The sequence below is a fragment of the Palaemon carinicauda genome, chromosome 5 (assembly GCF_036898095.1).
Source record: "Palaemon carinicauda isolate YSFRI2023 chromosome 5, ASM3689809v2, whole genome shotgun sequence".
Taxonomy (NCBI): domain Eukaryota; kingdom Metazoa; phylum Arthropoda; class Malacostraca; order Decapoda; family Palaemonidae; genus Palaemon; species Palaemon carinicauda.
The window spans coordinates 63,643,413-63,669,406 of NC_090729.1; the positions used below are offsets into that span (position 1 = coordinate 63,643,413).

The 25,994-nt window shown below is 39.3% G+C and overlaps 1 protein-coding gene across 1 annotated transcript; it reads right to left on the minus strand.

Moving 5' to 3' along the window:
• Positions 1-13,027: 13,027 nt before the first annotated feature.
• LOC137640937 (general transcription factor II-I repeat domain-containing protein 2-like) lies at positions 13,028-16,006 on the minus strand. The gene is made up of 2 exons (XM_068373395.1): positions 15,200-16,006; positions 13,028-13,102 (listed from the first exon to the last, which is right to left on the minus strand). The coding sequence occupies exons 1-2, from the start codon at positions 16,004-16,006 to the stop codon at positions 13,028-13,030; spliced, it is 882 nt and encodes a 293-aa protein (XP_068229496.1).
• Between the last annotated feature and the right edge of the window lie 9,988 nt (positions 16,007-25,994).

Sequence of the window (25,994 nt, forward strand, 5' to 3'; positions counted from 1 at the left end):
GGGGAAGCCCTTACGGTAGCCAGGTACTTAAAAAACGCATGATTATTCTCATCAGGCTACCCAAACTTAACCATTGTCCCGGACCACAGACCTTTGGTCATATTACTAGGCAATAGAAGTCTCGGCAATATCACCAATCCCAGACTATTTAGATTCGAGGAGAAGACATTATTGTATAATTTCGATGTTAAATGCCTACCAGGCAAGAGAAATCATGATGCGGACTTCCTCCCTTGATTTCCGGCCCTGAGGACGGCGCCAGATAAAAATGATGCCAGCTTTAATGAAGAATTAATGATTGCTATAGTGTCAGATATCACGGAAAACCTACAGGAGCAGTACACCATAGACGAAAAAACTGTTGAAGAGGTAGTCCTGGACAACCCAGCATAAAAGCTACTAATTGCTCGAGTGACTGCAAGGGATTGGAACCCGAAGAAATCTCAAGAAATTGCATATTTGTCGCCCTTCTACGACATCAGAGAACGTCTTTCTGTATCTGCCGACCTAGTCACATGTTGCTTTAACCCTGGATAGGTACGCTCCTCGGACACCCCTTTAAGGGTATACTCGGACGCGAACGACCCCGACGCCAAAAAAAATTCTTGAAAAATCAGTTTTTGCAGTAACCTCCTTTTTTCTTTTGCCAAAAAAACTTCAATGAATGCTCAAAACAACTGTAAAGATAAATACTACTCATCTGCAGAAAAATGATTTATTATAAATATTTTAAAAAATTAAGTAGAAAAAAAAAGACCTGACATAAAAATTCATAAAAAAAAGTTTATACATATATACACAAATCTTTTTAGGAATTGATTCTTGAATGTTTAGGAAATACCTTGATGTATTTTGGATGAAGTCAGACCCATGGAGGTGAAGATCTGAAATGAGAAAAAAAGAGTAACTTTTTTTGGCCAAAAAAATTTGTCCAAATTTCATGAATTTTTTTGGGTACCCAAATGAAATAGGAAGTGGCTAATTTTTTTAGGGAATAAACATAAGTTATCCTAAAATAGAAATATGTAAAAAAATCTTCATTATTTTGTAAATTACATTTATATCAGGGGCCATATCTAAAGGTAATTTTTTGAGTACTTAGAAATTTCGTAAAAAAATACATATATTGAATATATAATATGATATTTATGCAGGTAAAAATATACCAAAATATCACAAATTCTATAGGGAACAAGAATATATATAGATAGGGCAGCTTACGCTTCGGATATGTCCACAAAATGGCCGCCAACCACACTGACTCAGACTCCCTAATCTGCCACTTGAAATGTAGGAAGGGTATGTCAATTTCAAAGTGTTATTTACTAATCTAATTATTATTGGATATGCATAAAAATTGTATGGTGGGTTGCTGGATAATTGTCGATTATTTTACGACAATAAAATTGAAATTCTGACCCAAAAAAAATTTTTGAAGGGAAATAAAATCGAAAAAAAAAATGTAAAACAATATAATATTTTAGCTAAAAAAATTTGATGATATTCAATCAAAAAAAAATAAACAAAATTTTCCGACAAATAAACATCTAGAGGAATCATTACTCTGTGATAGTTCCTTAGTACGTAGTAATTTTGAAAGAATTGGGAAAAAACGAAAAAATGGCAATCACCGGAAAATCGAACACATACCTATATATACGCCATATCTGGCTAAAAAAAAGATAGGCATGGGTAGCCAGATCATCTAGAAACACTTTCCAACACTATAAAAATATAAGTTTTGCGACACTACTTGCCAATTCCTTACGGTAACATGACTAAGCAAAAAAATGCAAAACAAATAAAAAGGGGCACTCGCGGAAAAATGGCTAACATTCTAATATACGGCATTTCAGAAAAAAAAAATTCAGCCACGTGCTAGGCAAACCATCAAGGCACATTTTCCGACAAATAAACATCTAAATGAATCATTACTCTGTGATAGTTCCTTAGTACGTGGTAATTTTGAAAGAAATGGGAAAAAACGAAAAAATGGCAATCACAGGAAAATCGAACACATACCTATATATACGCCATATCTGGCTAAAAAAAAAAGATAGGCATGGGTAGCCAGATCATCTAGAAACACTTTCCAACACTATAAAATTATAAGTTTTGCGACACTACTTGCCAATTCCTTATGGTAACATGACTAAGCAAAAAAATGCAAAACAAATAAAAAGGGGCACTCGTGAAAAAATGGCCATTCTAATATACGGCATTTCAGAAAAAAAAAATTTCAGCCACGTGCTAGGCAAACCATCAAGGCACATTTTCCGACAAATAAACATATAAATGAATCATTACTCTGTGATAGTTCCTTAGTATGTAGTAATTTTGAAAGAAATGGGAAAAAACGAAAAAATGGCAATCACAGGAAAATCGAACACATACTTATATATACGCCATATCTGGCTAACAAAAAAAAAAGGCATGGGTAGCCAGATCATCTAGAAACACTTTCCAACACTATAAAAATATAAGTTTTGCGACACTACTTGCCAATTCCTTACGGTAACATGACTAAGCAAAAAAATGCAAAACAAATAAAAAGGGGCACTCGCGGTAAAATGCCCAACATTCTAATATACGGCATCTCAGATAAAAAAAAAGACATGCACGTGTTAGCCCAACCATCAAGGCACACTTTCTAACACATAAACATGAAAAAAAAATCAATAATATACGGCAATTCCTTACTACGTAGTAAATTTTTACAAATATTGAAAAAAAAAACAGAAATTGGCAACCGCAGTTAAATACCCAATATACCAATAACTACATCGTATCTGACAAAAACAAAATCACGCATGGGTAGCCAGATCATCTAGACACACTTTCCAACACTAAAAAAGCAAAAGTTTTACGACACTATTTCGCAATATCTTACGGAAAAATGACTTGGCAAAAAAATGGAAAAAAAATGAAAAAGGGGTACTCGCGGTAAAATGCCCGACATTCTAATATACGGCATCTCAGATAAAAAAAAAGACATGCACGTGTTAGCCCAACCATCAAGGCACACTTTCTAACACATAAACATGAAAAAAAATGAATAATATACGGCAATTCCTTACTACGTAGTAATTTTTACAAATATTGAAAAAAAAACAGAAATTGGTAACCGCAGTTAAATACCCAATATACCAATAACTACGTCGTATCTGACAAAAACAAAGTCATGCATGGGTAGCCATATCATCTAGACACACTTTCCAACACTAAACAAGCAAAAGTTTTACGACACTATTTGGCAATATCTTACGGAAAAATGACTTGGCAAAAAAATGAAAAAAAAATGAAAAAGGGGCACTCGCGGTAAAATGGTCCTCGTGGTGATGAACGACATTTTAACTAAAAAAAAAATCATGCACATGGTAGCCAAACAATCCACCAAGACTTTCCACAACTGATAACTTATACAAGTTGCACCATTCTACGACAATTTCATAATACGTAATAACTTTGATAATTATGCAAACTACCTTAGAAGGGTAAACTCGGTCGCGCTCGACCCCGACGCGTCTCAGAAATCGGGGAAGGAGTACAGCTACAGCAATGCACATCTGTACACTACTAGAGCGTGTAGGGGAGACACCTCTTGCAGGTCGATCACCCACAAATTCAGTCACGGGGGTGAGTCACGTGAGAAAAACCTGTTTTTTTTGACGCTCGGGGTCGCGAACGACCCATCGTACCTATCCAGGGTTAATGATAACTCCATCCGCCCTGCCATTCCCAAAGGGCTCCGCCATCAGATAAACGCCAACCTTTATGCTGGACATCAAGTCCTAGATACAATATTGAGAAGAGAGAGATATTAGGTTTATTGGCAGGGCATCGAAGGCAGCATCATCATTCATGGTGTACATCCCTCGAAGCTCACTCGCCATTATTGCCAGCTGAAGTCATCAAAATGACCACTGCCCCAGAGTATCCCTTCCAACAGACTGTCATGGACCTGTTTCAGCTTGAAGAACACACGTATATGGCATATTGTGACAGGCTTACAGGCTGGCTAGAAATACCCACTTCCCTAATCGCACCTGGTATGCAAAGGTCATGACAAAATTTAGACATTACTTCACTCGATGGGGAGCACCTGAGCAATTGTCTACGGACGGCGGTACCAACCTGGTGAGGGGAGAAATGATGGCCTTCTACAGGAGATGGAGAGTAGACATACACCTATCATTGGCCCACTACCCACATTAAAATGGGAGCCGAGGCCGCAGTCAAGTCCGCAAAGAAAATAATTAGGAAAAGTATAACCGGGACTGGAAGCCGCAATCACGACAAGGTATCATTGGCCATGCTTGCAGTACCAGAACACCCACATAAGGGGTATAAATAAATCTCTGGCACAGTCTCTGGCACAATTGGTAACTGGGAGACAGCTACACGATGGTGTACTGACCACAGAACTCAACTATATTATAGACCACCAATGAAGAAAATCCATATGAAAAGGAGAACTTCAGGTACCAGAGAAAAATAAGAATATAATTGAAAGCGGCACCGATAGGAGGCTAACACCCCTACAGCCAGGCACGCACGTCAGGGTTCAAAACCAAGTGACTAAGTCCTGGGATAAGATGGGAATCATAGTCGAGCAACGACCTCATAGACAGTACATCGTAAGACTAGATGGTAGTGGGCATCCGTTGATAAGGAACAGAAGGCACCTCACGGTCACTGAACTGCCTATCAATGAGACATCAGGATCCACTCCTACTGACGACGAAGTGGCTCATGAGCATAAGTGTCCTCTATCAGAGTTAGAGGTACGGCCTTCAAGGAAGAGAGAGGTCCCCGTCTGGATGAACGATTACATATAATCCTCTTTGGGGTTGTTTCACTGCACTTGGACGTGCATATATCTCAAACTTGCAAAATTATATTTTGTATGAGATTTTATGTTGACGTTGCATTCACAACTTAATTTTAGGGCACATCTTGCAATGCTGATGTAATTAATGTTTAGCTTGATGTTATGTTAATGATCTCTCTCTCTCTCTCTCTCTCTCTCTCTCTCTCTCTCTCCCTCGCCCCTTTTCAGTTATCCCAATGTTACCATTTATTACTACGATTATGATTTACCGTACATATCTGATGTTTTTCTTTTAGATTGTTGAGCATTTTGTTTGTCATATCTGCTTTTGATATTGCCATTTATAAGTTTTGAAAATATTACCCTCCTCATAATATTTTGGGAGGGAGATGTAAGATGTGGCTACATGTAGCGCCTGAGCACCACCCACATAAGTGACATCACTGTCACGTCACGGGCTATCTGTATTTCGTTCCTCTGAATCAGTTGCAGTGAGGATACGATACCATCCTGACCATCATTACCCAATCCAGCCTAGCCTTGGATTTAAGAATTAGAGAGCATATTTCCTAAATATTTCAATAATTTTTACTCAGTAATTGTTTTCTCTTTCAAAAGATATTTCATCTTCTATTTTATTTATTTCTGTCTTTATTTTATCTATCTTAAGACCAACCTCCTGTGATATTTCCTTCATTCTGGTAAGCAGATACAGTGGAACCTCTACATATTCATTCTGGGACCTGCTTCCTGCTTCGTATGTTGGAGCAAATATTCCCATAAGAATACAATGTAATTTGTATAATTTGTTCTACAGCCCAAAAACCTTTAACTCTTTAATGAATTATTGCATATAATTACACATAACAATAACACAATTGCATTATATAAATGAGATGTAAAAAAGGATAATTATAAAGAAATAATAAATAAAAAGGAGTTTTTATTGTCACTTTACCTTAGAAACAGGTCAACGCAGGTGTAGGATTTGCTACGCAGGAGGTAGAGGTGGTAACTGCGATAACGTTCCTTAACTTACTCTATCTTACACTACATGAACTTTAACCTAACTTAGCTTATTTTTTTTTTCATTTTTATATTTTATATTTTTTTACCTTTCTTTCTTTATGATTTTTAATTTTCATCACTTGCACTTAGTTTTCATTGCTTCACTTTCTTTCTCTTAATCATGATCACTAGACTGCTTCATAGATTTCTTAAAGAAACTATCGAGAGAAAGTTGCCTGGTATGGGTTTTCAGAATTTTTCTGAAATGGGTTAAGCAGACATCATCGAATTGCGAAACTACACGGCAAACCTGAAGTTTCTGTGGGTGATGCTTATCAATGAAATCAAACTCGTGTTGATGATGTGCTAAGATCTTTTATATTTCAGACGAACTTAAGATATGCTCTACCTCCTCGATGTCCTCCGACTCACTCAACTGCGCTTGGAACTCATCATTCTGCGTGGTATGCCGCTCCTTGAGTTCCTCGGAGGTGAGCTCTTCAAGGTGCTCTTCGATGAGTTGGGTAATGTCATATTCATCGACCTCCAGACCCATGGACTTGCCAAGGGATACAATCTCTTCTACGACTTTTACATCTTCCTCTACGGCAAGCACAGGTTCAGGCTCGTGGCCAAAACCTTCAAAATCCCTGGGAGAAACAGCATCGGGCCAAAGCTTCTTCTAAGCTGCATTCAGTGTCCGTCGATTTACTCCCTTCCAAGCCTGATCTATGATCTTCAAGCAGTGTACGATATTGAAATGGCTCCTCCAAAATTCACGCAAAGTCAAGTTGGTGCTTTGCATGACATTAAAGCACTGCTTAAATAAGTGCTTGGTGAAGAGCTTCTTGAAATTCTAGATGACTTGCTGGTCCATGGGCTGGAGGATAGGGGTGGTGTTCAGTGGAAAATACAGCACTCTGATGAACTAGAACTGGTCGATGATATTATCTTCGAGTCCTGGGGGGTGAGAGGGAGCATTATCCAAGCAAAGCAAGCACTTTAAAGGCAAATTCCTCTCCTGAAGGTACTTCTTGACAACAGGGCCAAAAACATGGTTTACCCATTCAACAAAGAAATGCCTAGTAACCCAAGCATTAGAATTATCATGCCAGAAAACATACAGCATGTCCTTATTGACACTATGTGCCTTAAATGCCCTAGGGTTTTCAGAATGATAAACCAATAACGGCTTTATTTTGCAGTCCCCGCTGGCGTTGGCACATAGGGCGAGAGTCAATCAATCCTTCATAGGCTTATGTCCGGGCATTTTCTTCTCTTCGGCGGTGATGTATGTTCGACTAGGCATCTTTTTCCAAAAGAGGCCAGTTTCATCACAATTGAAAACTTGCTGCTCTACATAGCCTTCATCCTCCACAATCTTTTCGAATTTCTTAAAAAAAAATTGTTAGCTGCCTTGGTGTTCGAACTTGAAGCCTCTTCGTGCTGAACAACTGAATGAATCCATGTCCGTCTCTTAAATTTCTCGAACCAACTGCAAGACGCCTTGAATTCCTCTGTCGTAGGATCGGTTGAACTCTCCCCCGCGTCACCCCTACAGCCTGCTGCCTTCAAGTCACAATAGCTAGTGCTGGCCTTCTCACAAGTGATCGTTTCAGTGATTGTTTCGCCAACAATCTCTTTGTCCTTTATCCATATCAATAAAAGCCGTTCCATCTCTTCCAGGGTAGGGCTGCAACGTTTTGAAATAATGGTGATCCCCTTTGATGGTTTGACTGCTTCAATGGCTGCCTTCTGCTTGATGATCGCCCAGATCGTAGACATATTCCACACTTATTGTTTAGCCAGATCACTCACACCACGCTCATATCTTTAATTTCTAGCTTTAATTCTAATGAAAACGTTGCCTGCTTCTTTTTCTCACCACTACTAATACCTATACCAAAACTAACTTCTTAGGACCCATGATTATGCATAGAATAAAAAATGAAAAGTGAGAAAAGGAATATAATAGGCACTGTTAATAACGGAACGGATAGAGGACAACCACACGATGCTCACGAGAACAGAGAACTGACCGACGTGACGCTCAATGGCGTCCCTCCGACGTGCTGCCGTCTACCAGCGTAAACAAGAAACTATGACCGACGCTTCAAGAAAATTCTACGCGTATGGTCTACGTCGGATGTTGGAGCATGACTTCGGGTATCGAGACGAAAATTTGATGGAATTTAACTTCGGATGTTGGAACAATCGTATGTAGTGGTTCCACTGAAATTTGCAAATGTTGTCAAAAATAACACAATTTCATAATATAGCTTGGGTAAATTTGTGTTATGTATTATTGTAATAATGTAGTTTATTACCTCAAATGTTACGTGTATTGCGCAACATTGCATCATATTGCAAGGATAAAACATGTTTGAGAATGTATATAACTGAAATGATATATTTTGATATTAGGTTTCAAGCATTTATTCATTAAGGGGATGTGATTCTTTGTACTTTTGTCTAGGAGTAGGATTTAAGTCTTTGGAGAGCGATGCTCTATTGGTCGATCATATGTTTTGGTTCTTGAGTTTGTGTATGAGACGTTCACTTGGGAGTTGGTTGTTGGCTGAGTCAGAGCAATGTAACCAAAAGAAGTCCATTAAATGTATTTTTAAGAATACCAACGTATCATTAAACCCCATCGAGAAAAATCAGCAACATCAGATGGAATCCCCTGGATAATTACTAATAATTATTAACTCATTTCAGGTGAGTAATATGGTGAAATCATCTGAAAACTTATGACCAACCCTATACTGGCGACATCAGATGGAATCCCCTGGATAATTGCTAATAATTATTTACTAATTTAGAGTGCGTAATATGTTGAAATCATCTGACAACTTACGACCAACGCAATACTGGCGACAACAGGAGGAAGAAAACATGCAGAGATCATAGAGAAGCAGAAGAAACATTGGAGCCTTTGTAGATCAGCGGCCGGGAGCAGAAAAAAAAAGCCAAATGAAGATTTCCCATGTAGCCAACCAACCTGAGGAATTTCATCAAACACAAGCAAACAAAACAAGAAAGCAAAGTGTATTTTAAGGTTGGCTAGGATACAAAAAAGGTAGGAAGTACAAGGTGACTATAGAAAAGTAGCTTAACCTAATCTAGGTATCAAGGTAAGCAGTCAAAATGTCTCTTGACATTGAACATCCTGAACGATTTAGCATCACAGCGGAGCCCAATTCTGTTGCAACACGATGGCAGCAGTGGTTTGAGGAATTTAAGATTTATTTAGAAGCATTAGGGAACATGAAAGATGCCCAAAAGAAGGCATTATTACTTCATACAGCAGGTAGGGAAGTTCGGGAAGTTTTTAAGACATTGCAGTCTACAAATGACACAAGTGAAGCTACAATTAAGGCTCTTACCACATATTTTGCTCCTCAGGTCAATAATTATTTTGAAAGATACCAATTTAGTGCACAGGCTTATCAGAAAGAAAATGAAAGTTTAGATGCATTTGTGACTAGACTTAAAAAATTTAGCTGTTTCATGTGAATTTCTAGTTAGAAAATGTTATCATAGATCAAGTTATTGCACATTGGACATCACAAGAGCTAAGAAAGAAATTATTGCAAGATAAAGATTTAACATTTGAAAAGGTCTTGATAATAGGCAGAGATTTAGAAACATCAAATGGGCAAAGTAACATAATAGGTAGTTCTACAAGCAAAAGAATGGAAAGTTCAAAAGTTAGTATAAAAGGTTTCTAGTGGAAAAATAATGAGAAACAGAGAAGGAATATATCAAAGCCTAGTCATAGAAAAGTACCAAAGACTAATGTTCATAAATATCAGAATCAGGCTTATACACAGAAACAACAGGAAAAACCCAAGTGTTATAGGTGTGGTAAAACTGATCATCTTGCATACGAAGCAAAGAAATGCCCTGCTACTGGACAGACATGCCAGAATTGCAGAAAGATGGGTCATTCTGCAACTGTTTGTAGATTCCCTAAACAGTACACAAAGAAAATAAATGCTACAGTTGATACTATTGGTCAAGAGAATAATGCGGAAAATTTTCAGGATAATCAGGATAAGTCAGAAACTGATTTTGCGTTTCGCATAAATTCTGTCAATAAAAATACAAATGGTTTTGATATTCAGATGATAGGTGCTTCGATTAGATTTATAAAGGTTTTTACAATGTTAAGTTAAGGGGGAGGAGACTGTTATGTATTATTGTAATAATGTACTGTATTACCTCAAATGTTATGTGTATTACGCAACATTGCATCATATTGCATAGATGAAACATGTTCGAGAATGTATATAACTGAAATGATGTATTTTGTTATTAGGGTTCAAGCATTTATTGATTACCTTAAAGAGGGGATGTGATTCTTTGTACTTTTGTATAAGAGTAGGTTTTAAGTCTTTGGAGAAGCGATGCTCTATTGGTCGATCATATGTTTTGGTTCTTGAGTTTGTTTATGAGACGTTCACTTGGGAGTTGGTTGTTAGCAGAGTCAGAGCAATGTAACCACAAGAAGTCCATTAAATGTATTTCTAAGGATAACAACGTTTCATTAAACCCCATCGAGAAAAATCAGCGACATTAGATGGAATCCCCTGGATAATTACTAATAATTATTAACTCATATAAGGTGATTAAGGGTAATATGGTGAAATCATATGACAACTTATGACCAACGCTATAGTTTGACAATAGACATATTGCAAGAACCAAAGGGTTAACTTCACACAAAATGAATAATTATCGGGAAGAGTTATGAACTCTTTACCGTTTAAAGATAATACAAATTGACGACAAAAGATGGGATACATCATCAGGAAGTTGCAGAGATGCCATGTTAAGAACTGATGACTTACTCAGAGATATAATTTTACTTAGACCAATTTCCACCAATCGTATAGATATTTTCATAGAAATTTCACGTAAATTATTACTTTTCAAAAATAATTCAGAAACCCTTCATTCAATAACTCAAATCTTGAGAATAAAGTAACTGTTCATCAGGAAATATCTTCTAATAAAGAATGTTGTGGTTTTATACAAAAGTCTTGTATGTCATAAACCAATATTATGAATGTGAAAGCATTGCGTATTTTCTTCCAAATGGAAAATTCTAATTGTTTCAAATGGACATTTATAAACCTTAAATTCGAAATGAAGAAAGGTTCTGGCCAAGAGAGATCACGTGACAGACTGCCATTTAAGGTGACTACAAGAAATGGCTCATTCTTACCAAGAACAGAATCAAACACTTATCGATAGAGAGAAGAAATATAAACTTCCAAAACAATTATAAATATGACTGAAAACCAAATAAAATCACCAAGGAAGTGAACGGGATATGCACTAAACTAAAGGACCTCCCATAACCTGACCTAATTTGCAGTGTCCTTGCCAACTAAAGAGGTGGGGGTTTCGCCCCCCACTGAAAATATTCCCTCTTTACTCAAAGAGAAATCTTGAAATAAAAAATCTCTTATCAGCCTACCTTATTGTCTGGAGATGCTTGCTGTTGGTTGCTGGTTACCAAAGAACCATTCTTTCATTTTTGACTTTACTCCTGGACTAATACCATACTCTTTAACAAAAACGGCTTCAGCTAAATAATTCAACTTTGTTAGAGGTGTCTTCCCTTCTTGATCCTGCATGTTTAGTACGAAGTGGCATAACATCTGTTTCTGAAATTTTCTCAAAGTTTCCCCATATCATTTTGGAGAGTGAGCTACAAGAGTTAGACAAGTGAATGGCGCTCGTTATTACTAAGTTGTAGAAATAGTTGATTGGAGAATGGTAATTGCATTCGTAGGAGAAGAGTCGAATTGACTAGTTCGTTTTCCTTACTTTTTGTCCGCATTTTTGGTGTTCGTTTATGAATGGAAAGTAAACTGAATGATTGCCTTTTGTTAATATTAGATGTAAATTCTCAACTTTTCTCTTCTTGTATTCTAATTGAATTGAATAATTTAATGTTAAACATATTCCTTATAAGGAATTAGTTTTGTTTTCCCGTCTTTATTTTTCAACGATTGTTCGAGAGTTTCGGACAAAGTAAAACGGAGTTGATGATATGTTTTGGTCCGACGAGGAGTTCAGTGTCTGCAGAATCGGCCGGACTTAGAAAACGAGTGTTCTTTCTGCCATAAAAAAGTGAATATTTAAATTCGAAAACTAAGACAAAATTGTTCTTGGAGATAGTGCAGGTAAGTTGAAACATAAAGACTTTGCCTTTAATTGATTTGAGTAGATAATTCTAAAATATTCGAATTTAAATACTTATTTACCCGTAAGACTTCAGTTTGCTTTTCGTCTTGTTTGTTTTGTTTTTTTGGCTATGACTCTTGTTGTTGGGCATAGCTGGGTAAGGAGGTTGTCCGATTTACGCCTGGAAGAATGTGACGGGTTTAGTTACATGTGCAAAGGGGGTGCAACCTTTGAAAACATCAAGGTTGAAGTTGAGCGGTATTTCGCTAACCCTAGGAAGTCTAGGCCAAGTCGTATCTTTGTGTTTTTGGGCAGCAATGATTTAGATGCTATTCAAAGTACTGCGGAGGTATGGCAAGTAGAGCACTGTTGTGAGGCATTTGCTGAATTACTGAAAAAAGTTGTGTCCTGATGCTAAACCTCAATTATGATGGCAATGTGAAGCTGGCTCGGAGAATGGCTGACTTTTAGTAAGAGCAAAGGCCTAAAGTCAAGTTAGTTTAGCTGTTCTAGTGTCAAGTATGTACTTTTTATGTTCTCTCTGGGCTCATCTGGTTTTTGTAATGTTAGGATTCTTTGTATACTGTTGTTATTCCTTATAAGGAAAGGAGCAGTACCGGTCCTTATTTTTACTTGTATTAATTTAAGCTTAGGTTAAGTTAGTAACCTTTTTATTTAAATAACCTGTTGATTAGCCTAGTTTTGCTCTTAGCATAATATGCTGTATTTTTTTTCATAAGGAAGTAACTGATGATAACTTGCTTTGCATTGACTTGATCAAGTTAAGTTTAGATTTTTCCTTTGGGTAATATATTATTGGTTAATAGCATTGTTCAAGATGGATGAGGCCTAAATAAAAAAGTTAATTAAAAAGAGGGCTTATGTTAAGGGTTTAATAAGTCTTGATGTTAGGAAGATTAACTCTTAAAGGTTGATCAAATTAATGGTCATTTGTTACAAGAATTTATTCATAAAATTGATGCTAATTTAGTAATAGTTGAGAATTTTGACGTAATCATTTGTGAAATTGCTGCTTAAACGACCAGAAGATGTACCATGATCCTAGAATATTACAAAAAAATATAATTTCAGTATAAAAATACACAGAATGTCTAATGTTAATGGAAATATATCATGGAGTATATTAATGATATTGTATATACAGCATTCTAGTTATCACTAGAACATTACATCTCATACTAAAAAGAATGTGAGCCTACAAAAAAGATATTATAATAGCGATAGTCTTGCTTTAGTGTGGTTATTAATACTGAAGCATACGTTAGGATAAATCTACTCTGGAGAAATTCTATTTCGACGAATCTGAGTGGAAACCGATTTTTCTCTCTACAACATGCAACAAAGAATTAGTTGAGGGGAATAGGAGCCCTACATAATCACTGAAGGGCACAACACTAACAATAACTTTGGTGGTGAAGTTCATAAACTTCACTCTAATAAAAACCTTTATCATCGGTCCAGAGATCTCAAATACTCCACATGTGACTAAATCATTTATACGCCTAATTTTGTTTTCTTTACTAAAGCCATTTCACTCTTGGGCTCTAATTTGGATCTAAAATATTGGACAAGAGTTCACGTTGATATTGTAGGAAGGTTTAAAAAAAGCATCTCCACCTTTTGCTCTGTTGTAAATAATATGCTAGAAATGATGCATGAAAATAAATGTAGTATCTTATTACTGCTCAATCTCAGTGCTACTTTTGATACAGTTGAAGATCAAGCCTTCGAATACCTAAAAGACTATTTAGTTGGTAAAAATTAGTGTACAAATTGGAAACTCTTATTCATCTTATGAACTCTTAAACAGAGGGGTACCCCAGGGGAGTGTACTTGGCCCAATCTTATTCTGCATCTATACTACTGGTCTATTGAAAATACTACAAAGGCATGGCGTGAAGTTCAAACTTTTTGCAGATGACACACAATTTTCGTTCCCCATAAATGATATACATGATACTGCTGAAACTCTAAATCGAATCCTTGATAGTGTTAGAGAATGGATGACATTCAAACAACTAAAATTAAATGAGAACAAAACTGAATTAATGGTGGTGGGTAAGAGAAGCAACGTGAGGAACTTGGGTGATATTCAAATAAACATAAATAATGACTCAGTGCTGATATCTAGTAAAGTTCGAGATCTAAGTGCGCTGCTTTACTGTAACCTGTCTCTAAATGCCCAAATAAATAATGTAATCAAAACTGCTGGTTATCATCTAAGAAATATTTCGTTTATAAAAATTGTCCTGGACGAAAATTCTGCAAAGAAACTTTTGATAAACTGTGTTATTACCAGGATTGACTACAGCAACTCTATCTATTACAATTTACCAAGAGTGCAACTTAAGAAATTACAAAACATAAACAGAGGAGCAAAATGTAATAAAATGTGTCCCACCTAAAGAAAGATTACCCTTATACTAATTGATTTACACTGGCTGTCGATTAAAGCGAGAATTGAATTTAGAATATGTACAATAACTCAACAAGTTATCAGAACCCTTCGCCCCAAAATACTTAGGAGAATTGCTACATATTTCGCAGCCAACAAATCTTGTCGACAGGAGAATAGTTACAGATGGCTTGAACCTGTTGGAAGCTAGATATATGTATACTTTAGGCCAGGGATACTCAACTATCATGAGGAAAGGTCCAGTTAGACAAGTTCCACTGTATATATAGGTCCGGAAATTTTTGTTACATGAAATCATGAAAATAAAACCACCAATTCGAGAACAGGGTAGTAAACCATGATTTTTATTAATTTCATATTCACTGTTTGTTTTATTTATACAAATTTTCAAAACGTGGAAATAAAAGTATTAATTTTTATACCTAAAGTATAGCAAGACTTGAATGTTTTTCTCTATAAAAACAACTGAAATTGAGAGTTCTAAAGCGAAATATTGTTTCATATTATGGTATTTTGATAATAAACTTTTAAAACATAACGGGATATGAACATTCTCTCTCAAAAAATAAAATGAATTTTCAAATTAAAAAAAAGTCAAAACACCACAACAAGAATATAGTGAGAGAAATTGCACATTTTTCTTTTTGCTAGTTCCCGAAATTTTGGTACTAATGGAGTAATAGCGAGTCGAAGACAGTGGTGGAGGTGTTCATTGGCCATACAGGAGCAAAAGCAGTTGAGAAAGCAGATTCGCAACAGTAACTAGAGCCAAACATCGTGAGAATTTGCACTGCTAATCTGTGAAGAGTAGGAAAATTAGCAGGGGATCCTTCTTTTGACCAAAATGTTTCTGGTGTACAATCACAGAATACTTGTTTCAGCGCTACATTCTCTTGAAAGTCAATAAGTTCCAGTTGGATTTTAGCAGCATCTACCCATTTCCAGGTGAGATTTGCTTCGACTGATAATTCTGTGATATCTGTCACTAGAAAAGGGTTTTGAATGAACAGCAGCAACTGTTTTCCAAGAACAAAATCATCAAAGCGAACCTTAAAATTGTTGATCAGCTTCTCAATAAATTGGTCATATTTAGTGTCTGTTTCATCTTTACGTTCCTCCAAGTCTTGGAAAATGGAAAAGTTGGCTCTGAGTATCGTTCTCGAAAAGTTCCATTTTTTTTTCTGGAAAGCTCGAATTGCTGAGATCAAGTTGGAGATAGTGTGTTTTTCCCCTTGAAGTTTGATATTGAGATCATTCAAATGTGACATTATGTCTGGCAAAATACCAACACTTTCAATTTTCTTATCATCTTTCAAAAATTCAGAAAAGGCCTTTGCCTTCACACTGTTTTGATCCTCCAGGGAAGTCTGCAACTCCTTCCTAATTGCCCAAAATCGCTCCAAAACTTTTCCCTTACTTAGCCATCTCACATTATATATGGTCCTGGGAACATTTGTAAGTTTAATACTGTACATAAGTACTGTAAACCCCAGACTCACAACCGAGGAAATGCACTTGCAAGAATCCATTACCAGGACCTTCGTGTTACTTAAATATATTTTCTTCTCCTGGAGCCTGGGGTCCAACTACAACACTCAAAAGGTCCGGATTCGGACCGCGGGTCGCCAGTTGAGTAGCCCTGCTTTAGGCTCCAGAGCCTTTAAATATGCTGCCCCGAGAAATAAGCTTCCACGAAACATTCAAATGATTGAAGACATTAAGGCATTCAAGAGGAAACTGAAGACTTTCTTATTTAAAAAGTCATACAACAGTGAAGATTTAACTGTAAATGAACAATACGTGATCTGAAACGATAAATACTCTGAAGGAACAAGGTAAAACGACAGTGGAGGTCCTGTAGAGAGTGGGGTTCCCTTGCTGCATGGGACCGGAAAAGCAGCCATTAAAGTAAGTAAAGTAAGAGTCTGGAAGGCAACCAGTTTATTATTTTGTCATGTTTTTAATGACCGTTAATTAAACTTTTTATTGTCCTAACATACATTCGGAGGATACCATTCAATTTAGGACAATCAACGTAGTCCAGGCTAGCTTATCTATCACAACCCAAACCCTGGCATAGGCTAATACCATATACCTCATAGGCATAGGCTAATACAGGAAGCCTAGTCTTGAATTTAAAATTTGCACTTGACCTTGGAGACTGACTGATTTTCATTTGTAGTGGAGGTAAAGGGAAAGGCTGATTCCTGGGGTCTTTTTAATGCTTTTCTTCATACAAGTGCATTTCCATTAACAGGCAGTCCAAATTGGTACCCTGAGATACAAAATCTTCATTTAGGACAACGATCCTATGTCAAACAAAATGCAATTCGTAGCCTAGGCTTATACTCTACTCCTACCAAACCTACTTTTTACGCTGTATAGTTACCCAGACAAGGCAACAACGAACACTTTCACAAAATCTTAGAATAATATTGCTTATCTTAACTCTGGGTTGGTGGCACAATTACTCTTAAGTAAGTGTTTTTCTCAGTTATGTAACTTGGCCTCGTGCGAAGTTGGTGCACGAGGGTTTACAGTTTAAAGAAAGTAATCATATGTGGTTGTAAATTCCCCAGTATTTCACCACATTTTCTGGTCCTTCGAACGAACCGGATGCCATAACGATTCACAAAGAATTTTTTTGGATGTTAAAGATAAATTGCGATAAAGTTCACGTGGTTGATGGTCGGCGTCAAAGTCATTCTAGTATAGCTGGCACGTGTCCAAAGTTATTTGGTGAGCAGGGTAAGGTATTGAATTATTTGGAGTGTTTTACCAAGTAATCTGTTTTATGGAACATTATTTGTTCGTTAATTACTCTGAAGAAATCTTGTTGAATTTCATTGCCATTTTTTTTAACTTAGGTTTTGTGACCAGATGTATTTAAGAGCACGTGGTCAAATTGTTTAGCATTCAGTGCATGTTATATTTGAATCAGGGTTAGATAATTTGCCATATATTTTCTGATATTTGTTCAAGTTTGTTATTGATTCATTAACGAGATAATGGAGTCCAAGATTAAGGTAGTTATCGAAGGGGAAATTATTTCCTTACAAGATTTGCTCGACGAGTCAGGTAGCTGCATTGGTGATACCGATACACCAAAATCGACTCTTGTAATGTATGAACGTTGTCTTACTGAGGGACTACGACGTTTTGAAGATTGTTGGTCACAGAATGTGACGATTATTTCACAGGACAGTGAATATGACAAGTTATGTAGAAGTTATAGAGCAATAACTAGATGTGTAAGGAAAGCTATTGCTGCTACTCAGCAAACTATGAGCGAGATTGACGCTAGAGATAGAAATCAACGGCCCGATATGCCTCCTCCTTCAGCTCACGTTAATCCTCTCCCTCCCCTAAACTCCCAGAAATTAAGATACCTGAATTTAGTGGTGGGGAAGAACAATGGCTTGCATTTTGGGATATATTCAACAGTTTGGTTCACGATCGTAGGGATATTTCCGATGTAATTATGTTTTCTATACTCAGAGCTAGTTTAAGGGACAACGCCCTCAAAGCCATAGAAGGTTTGCCTGTCACTAATGACAATTATTCAGTAACTATTCAGACCCTTAAGGAGAAGTATGATAATAAGGAAAACTTGAAACGTAGACTCATGTCCAAATTAACACATTTAGTCCCTCCCATTCATTCAATAGAGGATTTGAACACTTTTAAATTGGATTATGAAAAAATTATTTTACAGATGAAAGCATTGAATTTAGATGTAGAAGCCATGAACCCCATTTTCTCTAGTATAATATGCGAGAAATTATTACCTGAAACGCGTAAGGCTATAGCTGATAAACATAATAGTTTGTCTCTTGATTTAAAGCAAATTTCCTCAGGGTTGAAATATGTTTATGAGTTGATGAAATTTTGTCACGAAGGTGAGAATTCTAATAAAAGAAAACGGGATTAGGCCAACTATTCTAAAGTAATTCCCTCAAATGTGCCTAATGTGCAGAGAGCACAGCCAAGTAACGGTAAACCTAGTAATAGTAGTTACAATAATTGTGTGTTTTGCTCATTGAACCATGCTTCTCGCGATTGTAAGACTTTCAAAACAGTTGATAGTAGAAGGGATAGAGTTAAATGTTTAAAATTATGTTTTGCTCGCCTCAAAGGAGGTCATTTATTCTCTGAGTGTAGGAATAAGCCTAAGTGTAATATATGTGATGGTCCTCATTACCCGATGATTTGTAAGAAAACAGAAAACCCTGTAAATCTTGCTTCACCAAAGTTGAGTGTAAATAGTACTAATGTTAGTAAATCAAATGTTAACTTTTGGTGTCCTAATAAGGATCCTAAAGGTGCTGTTAGTCAATCAAATGTTAATGGGTGTCCTAATAAGGATCCCAAAGGTGCTGTTAGTAAAGGTGATTCCCCCGTAGTTATGACTGCTTCTTTGGGAATTGGTCATTCTCAGAATAATAAGATTTCTGTTTCGACTGCTCTTCCTACTGCTAGCGTAATTGTGTCAGGCAATGGACATCGTTCCTTTGAGAGAGCACTCTTTGATTCTGGTGCGCAAAGAACGTTTATTGCAACGGAATTAGCCCATAAGCTTAATCCATAGTCCATAGCAACAGTAGCCTTAAAGGTAAAACCATTTGGCAGTGATGCCATGGAAATTGATTGTGATATAGTAAGAGTTGTGGTGAGACTAGGTAAAATTCGTACTGTCATTAATTCCATTTCATTCGATAGATTTAATTCCAGAATTTATTCTCCAGGATTGTAAGTCAGCTGCGTTCTTGACGAGTAAAGGCATAAAATTAGCAGATAATCATTTAAATTCAGATGAAGTAAATGGTATAGAATTAGTCATTGGGGCTGTTTATTATGGAAAATTCATTCAGAACACTCAAATTTGCTCTGGAATACAGATATTGAATAGTTCTGGTGGTGCACTAATTTTTGGACCCCTTCCTAGTTGGTCTTATGATGACGTAGAATCTAATAAGATTACTACATCAAATGTATGATGTTCCAGAATAGAAGTAGAGGAAATTCCTATTAATTCTTGTTGTGAAGTTAGAAGATTATGGGATTTAGAAAGTGTTGGTACTCGTCAATCTGAAATTAGTCCTGAATAAAGAGAATCAGTTAAGTGTTTTAAGGATAAAGTTAAAAGGGTTGACAATAAATATGAAGTGTCCTTACCATTTAAAGACGAAAGTAGACCGCCTGTTAACTATAGAATAGCCATTGGTCAATTAAATTCCTTGTTACATAGATTTGAATCTGACCCCTCCTTGTATACTAAATATGATAAGATTATCAAAGATTACGTTCAGTCTGGGTTTATAGAATTAATTCCTGCAGGTTCCCCTTTTATCGGGCATTATTTACCCCATCATGCTGTATTGAAGGATTCCAAAACTACTCCCATTCGAATAGTTTATAATGCTTCTTCAAAGACTAAAGGAGAACTTTCCTTAAATGATTGTTTATTAACTGGTCCTTCATTAACTACTAAACTTTTCGATGCCCTGTTGAGTTTCCGTACAAACCCAGTAGCTGTGATTTCAGATATCAGTAAAGCCTTTTTAAGGATAGGCATTTCACCTGATTGTCGTGATTATTGCAGATTTCTATGGATAACTGATCCCTCAGATTTGAAGTCAACTGTAACTTACAGGTTTTGTGTAGTTTGTTTTGGAGCTACGTGCTCACCCTTTCTCTTGCAGCAAACCCTCTTGCATCATTTATCTTTACATGATAATCCTCTTGCATCATCTCTGATGAGGAATTTCTATGTAGATAATTTTAGTAAAACTTACAAAGATGTGTCAGTCTTGAAGGATGAGTATCCAGTAATAAGTGAGATTCTTGAAGACGCTAATATGCCTCTACAAGAATGGGTCAGTAATGATTCAGATTTCAACAGAACCATAGACGTTAGCAAAGAAAGAGCAAACGTTTTGGGTTTAGAGTGGTATCTAGCACAAGATGAGATGTCACTAAAGGAAGTAAATTGTGAGCATAAAGGACCTTTAACCAAACGAAAGGTTTTGTCAGTAGTAGCTCGGATGTTTGATCCTCTAGGATTATTGTCACCAATACAGGTGAGAGGTAAATATTTTCTGAAATGTTTGTGGAGTAACTACGGGTGGGATGACCCTTTACCAGAATCATTATGTTCAAGGTTTGAAGAAATTTGTTAGTGTTTTAGAAATGTAGAAGGTTTAAGGTATCCTAGGTTTGTTGTACATCCTGAATGTTCCCACTTACATGTATTTTGTGATGCCTCTAACAAGGCAATTGGAGCTGCTGCCTATGTGACTGATTCCAAGAGAAGTGTAAGCAATTTACTGGTCAGTAAGTGTAAAGTGACACCAAACCCTAAACAGACTATTCCGCGTTTGGAATTGACAGCCTTGTCCTTGGGTGCAAAACTTGCTGGAAGATTAATGCAGAATGAGGATTTAAGATTGAGTTCTTGCACTCTCTGGAGTGACTCCATGGTTTCTATTTGTTGGGTGAAGAACAATAATAGTAAAATCCCCTATGTACGAAACAGAGTCACTGAAATTAATGAGTTCAAGTTTCCCCTACGGTATACCCCATCTAAGGATAATCCAGCTGATATTCTATCCAGAGGTAGTAATAGTAAAGATTTATCGCAAAATTCCTTGTGGTGGAATGGTCCAAAATAGCTTTTAACTGGTGATTACCCCCAATCTTTAGCTACAGAAACTGTGCATGTTAATGAAATTCTTTCAGAACCTAAGTTTGTACAACCTCCAGCCCCATTAATTGACATCTCACGTTACAGTAATTTAAGTAAGCTTAAACGTATCATGAGGTCAATTTTGCTCTTTCTTAGTAAGTGCAGTAAAGGTTCTAAGTTTGTTGTTAACGAAATGAAGGCACTTGTCTTCCTTGAACAGAAGCAACATTTTGCTGCTACCAGAATGTACCTCTGTGATAAGAATTCACATGGAGTGTCCATGGATATTAAGAATGTGTGTAATCAGTTAAACTTATTTGTTGATGAGGAAGACCTAATAAGATAGTTGAACATTTGCATAGACATAATCACCATTGTGGTGTCAATTCTGTACTGGTATTTTTGAGAGAAACCTTTTGGGTACCTAAAGCACATCAAGTAATCAAATCGATTCTGTCAAAGTGTGTTTTGTGTCAGAAGTTAACTAAAAAACAGTTGTGTTTGCCTCCTCCCCCACCATTACCCATAGAATGAGTGAGATATGATAGAACGTTCCAATCAATAGGAGTTGATTATACTGGTGCTATTAATATTTTTTGATCATGAGACTGGTTTTGAGGAGAAGGTCTTTGTGTGTCTATTTACCTGTACTACGAGCAGGGCAGTTCATTTTGAATTGACTCATTCCATGACTGCTTCAGATTTCCTACTGGCTTTTCGACACTTTGTAGCATATCATTCTCTGCCGAGTCTGATTATATCTGACAATGGTCGGAATTTTGTTGGATTTAATTTCTATGGATGCACTCTAAGTGTATGTTTTGATTTAGAATTTTGAGTACAGTTGCATACTCTTTAGTTCCTCTGGTTGCTACAACCTCACCATCCCTGTCAGGTGAGGCTTTGTGGTGGCCCAGTGGTGGCGTCCTTGCATGGTGATTGCCGCACCATGGTTAGATACCCTCTCATACTCTTTAGTTCCTCTGGTTGCTGCAACCTCACCATCCCTGTCAGGTGAGGCTTTGTGGTGGCCCAGTGGTGGCGTCCTTGCATGGTGATTGCCGCACCATGGTTAGATACCCTCTCATACTCTTTAGTTCCTCTGGTTGCTGCAACCTCACCATCCCTGTCAGCTGAGGCTTTGTGGTGGCCCAGTGGTGGCGTCCTTGCATGGTGATTGCCGCACCATGGTTAGATACCCTCTCATACTCTTTAGTTCCTCTGGTTGCTGCAACCTCACCATCCCTGTCAGCTGAGGCTTTGTGGTGGCCCAGTGGTGGCGTCCTTGCATGGTGATTGCCGCACCATGGTTAGATACCCTCTCATACTCTTTAGTTCCTCTGGTTGCTGCAACCTCACCATCCCTGTCAGGTGAGGCTTTGTGGTGGCCCAGTGGTGGCGTCCTTGCATGGTGATTGCCGCACCATGGTTTGATACCCTCTCATACTCTTTAGTTCCTCTGGTTGCTGCAACCTCACCATCCCTGTCAGGTGAGGCTTTGTGGTGGCCCAGTGGTGGCGTCCTTGCATGGTGATTGCCGCACCATGGTTAGATACCCTCTCATACTCTTTAGTTCCTCTGGTTGCTGCAACCTCACCATCCCTGTCAGGTGAGGCTTTGTGGTGGCCCAGTGGTGGCGTCCTTGCATGGTGATTGCGGCACCATGGTTAGATACCCTCTCATACTCTTTAGTTCCTCTGGTTGCTGCAACCTCACCATCCCTGTCAGGTGAGGCTTTGTGGTGGCCCAGTGGTGGCGTCCTTGCATGGTGATTGCGGCACCATGGTTAGATACCCTCTCATACTCTTTAGTTCCTCTGGTTGCTGCAACCTCACCATCCCTGTCAGCTGAGGCTTTGTGGTGGCCCAGTGGTGGCGTCCTTGCATGGTGATTGCCACACCATGGTTAGATACCCTCTCATACTCTTTAGTTCCTCTGGTTGCTGCAACCTCACCATCCCTGTCCTTGCATGGTGATTGCCACACCATGGTTAGATACCCTCTCATACTCTTTAGTTCCTCTGGTTGCTGCAACCTCTCCATCCCTGTCAGCCGAGGCTTTGTGGTGGCCCAGTGGTGGCGTCCTTGCATGGTGATTGCCACACCATGGTTAGATACCCTCTCATACTCTTTAGTTCCTCTGGTTGCTGCAACCTCTCCATCCCTGTCAGCCGAGGCTTTGTGGTGGCCCAGTGGTGGCGTCCTTGCATGGTGATTGCCACACCATGGTTAGATACCCTCTCAAACTCTTTAGTTCCTCTGGTTGCTGCAACCTCACCATCCCTGTCAGCCGAGGCTTTGTGGTGGCCCAGTGGTGGCGTCCTTGCATGGTGATTGCCACACCATGGTTAGATACCCTCTCATACTCTTTAGTTCCTCTGGTTGCTGCAACCTCACCATCCCTGTCAGCCGAGGCTTTGTGGTGGCCCAGTGGTGGCGTCCTTGCATGGTGATTGCCACAATAGGGTTCGATCCCCTCTCATACTCCTTAGTTCCTCTGGTTGCTGCAACCTCACCATCCCTGTCAGCTGAGGCTTTGTGGTGGCCCAGTGGTGGCGTCCTTGCATGGTGATTGCCACAATATGGTTAGATACCCTCTCATACTCTTTAGTTCCTCTGGTTGCTGCAACCTCACCATCGCTCTCAGCTGAGGCTTTGTGGTGGCCCAGTGGTGGCGTCCTTGCATGGTGATTGCCACACCATGGTTAGATACCCTCTCATACTCTTTAGTTCCTCTGGTTGCTGCAACCTCACCATCCCTGTCACCTGAGGCTTTGTGGTGGCCCAGTGGTGGCGTCCTTGCATGGTGATTGCCGCACCATGGTTAGATACCCTCTCTTACTCTTTAGTTCCTCTGGTTGCTGCAACCTCACCATCGCTCTCAGCTGAGGCTTTGTGGTGGCCCAGTGGTGGCGTCCTTGCATGGTGATTGCCGCACCATGGTTAGATACCCTCTCATACTCTTTAGTTCCTCTGGTTGCTGCAACCTCACCATCCCTGTCAGCTGAGGCTTTGTGGTGGCCCAGTGGTGGCGTCCTTGCATGGTGATTGCCGCACCATGGTTAGATACCCTCTCATACTCTTTAGTTCCTCTGGTTGCTGCAACCTAACCATCCCTGTCAGCTGAGGCTTTGTGGTGGCCCAGTGGTGGCGTCCTTGCATGGTGATTGCCGCACCATGGTTAGATACCCTCTCATACTCTTTAGTTCCTCTGGTTGCTGCAACCTCACCATCCCTGTCAGCTGAGGCTTTGTGGTGGCCCAGTGGTGGCGTCCTTGCATGGTGATTGCCGCACCATGGTTAGATACCCTCTCATACTCTTTAGTTCCTCTGGTTGCTGCAACCTCACCATCCCTGTCAGCTGAGGCTTTGTGGTGGCCCAGTGGTGGCGTCCTTGCATGGTGATTGCCGCACCATGGTTAGATACCCTCTCATACTCTTTAGTTCCTCTGGTTGCTGCAACCTCACCATCCCTGTCAGCTGAGGCTTTGTGGTGGCCCAGTGGTGGCGTCCTTGCATGGTGATTGCCGCACCATGGTTAGATACCCTCTCATACTCTTTAGTTCCTCTGGTTGCTGCAACCTCACCATCCCTGTCAGCTGAGGCTTTGTGGTGGCCCAGTGGTGGCGTCCTTGCATGGTGATTGCCGCACCATGGTTAGATACCCTCTCATACTCTTTAGTTCCTCTGGTTGCTGCAACCTCACCATCCCTGTCAGCTGAGGCTTTGTGGTGGCCCAGTGGTGGCGTCCTTGCATGGTGATTGCCGGCACCATGGTTAGATACCCTCTCATACTCTTTAGTTCCTCTGGTTGCTGCAACCTCACCATCCCTGTCAGGTGAGGCTTTGTGGTGGCCCAGTGGTGGCGTCCTTGCATGGTGATTCCGCACCATGGTTGATACCCTCTCATACTCTTTAGTTCCTCTGGTTGCTGCAACCTCACCATCCCTGTCAGGTGAGGCTTTGTGGTGGCCCAGTGGTGGCGTCCTTGCATGGTGATTGCCACACCATGGTTAGATACCCTCTCATACTCTTTAGTTCCTCTGGTTGCTGCAACCTCACCATCCCTGTCAGGTGAGGCTTTGTGGTGGCCCAGTGGTGGCGTCCTTGCATGGTGATTGCCACACCATGGTTAGATACCCTCTCATACTCTTTAGTTCCTCTGGTTGCTGCAACCTCACCATCCCAGTGGTGGCGTCCTTGCATGGTGATTGCCACACCATGGTTAGATACCCTCTCATACTCTTTAGTTCCTCTGGTTGCTGCAACCTCTCCATCCCTGTCAGCCGAGGCTTTGTGGTGGCCCAGTGGTGGCGTCCTTGCATGGTGATTGCCACACCATGGTTAGATACCCTCTCATACTCTTTAGTTCCTCTGGTTGCTGCAACCTCTCCATCCCTGTCAGCCTGAGGCTTTGTGGTGGCCCAGTGGTGGCGTCCTTGCATGGTGATTGCCACACCATGGTTAGATACCCTCTCATACTCTTTAGTTCCTCTGGTTGCTGCAACCTCACCAGGCTTTGTGGTGGCCCAGTGGTGGCGTCCTTGCATGGTGATTGCCACACCATGGTTAGATACCCTCTCATACTCTTTAGTTCCTCTGGTTGCTGCAACCTCACCATCCCTGTCAGCCTGAGGCTTTGTGGTGGCCCAGTGGTGGCGTCCTTGCATGGTGATTGCCACACCATGGTTAGATACCCTCTCATACTCTTTAGTTCCTCTGGTTGCTGCAACCTCACCATCGCTCTCAGCTGAGGCTTTGTGGTGGCCCAGTGGTGGCGTCCTTGCATGGTGATTGCCACACCATGGTTAGATACCCTCTCATACTCTTTAG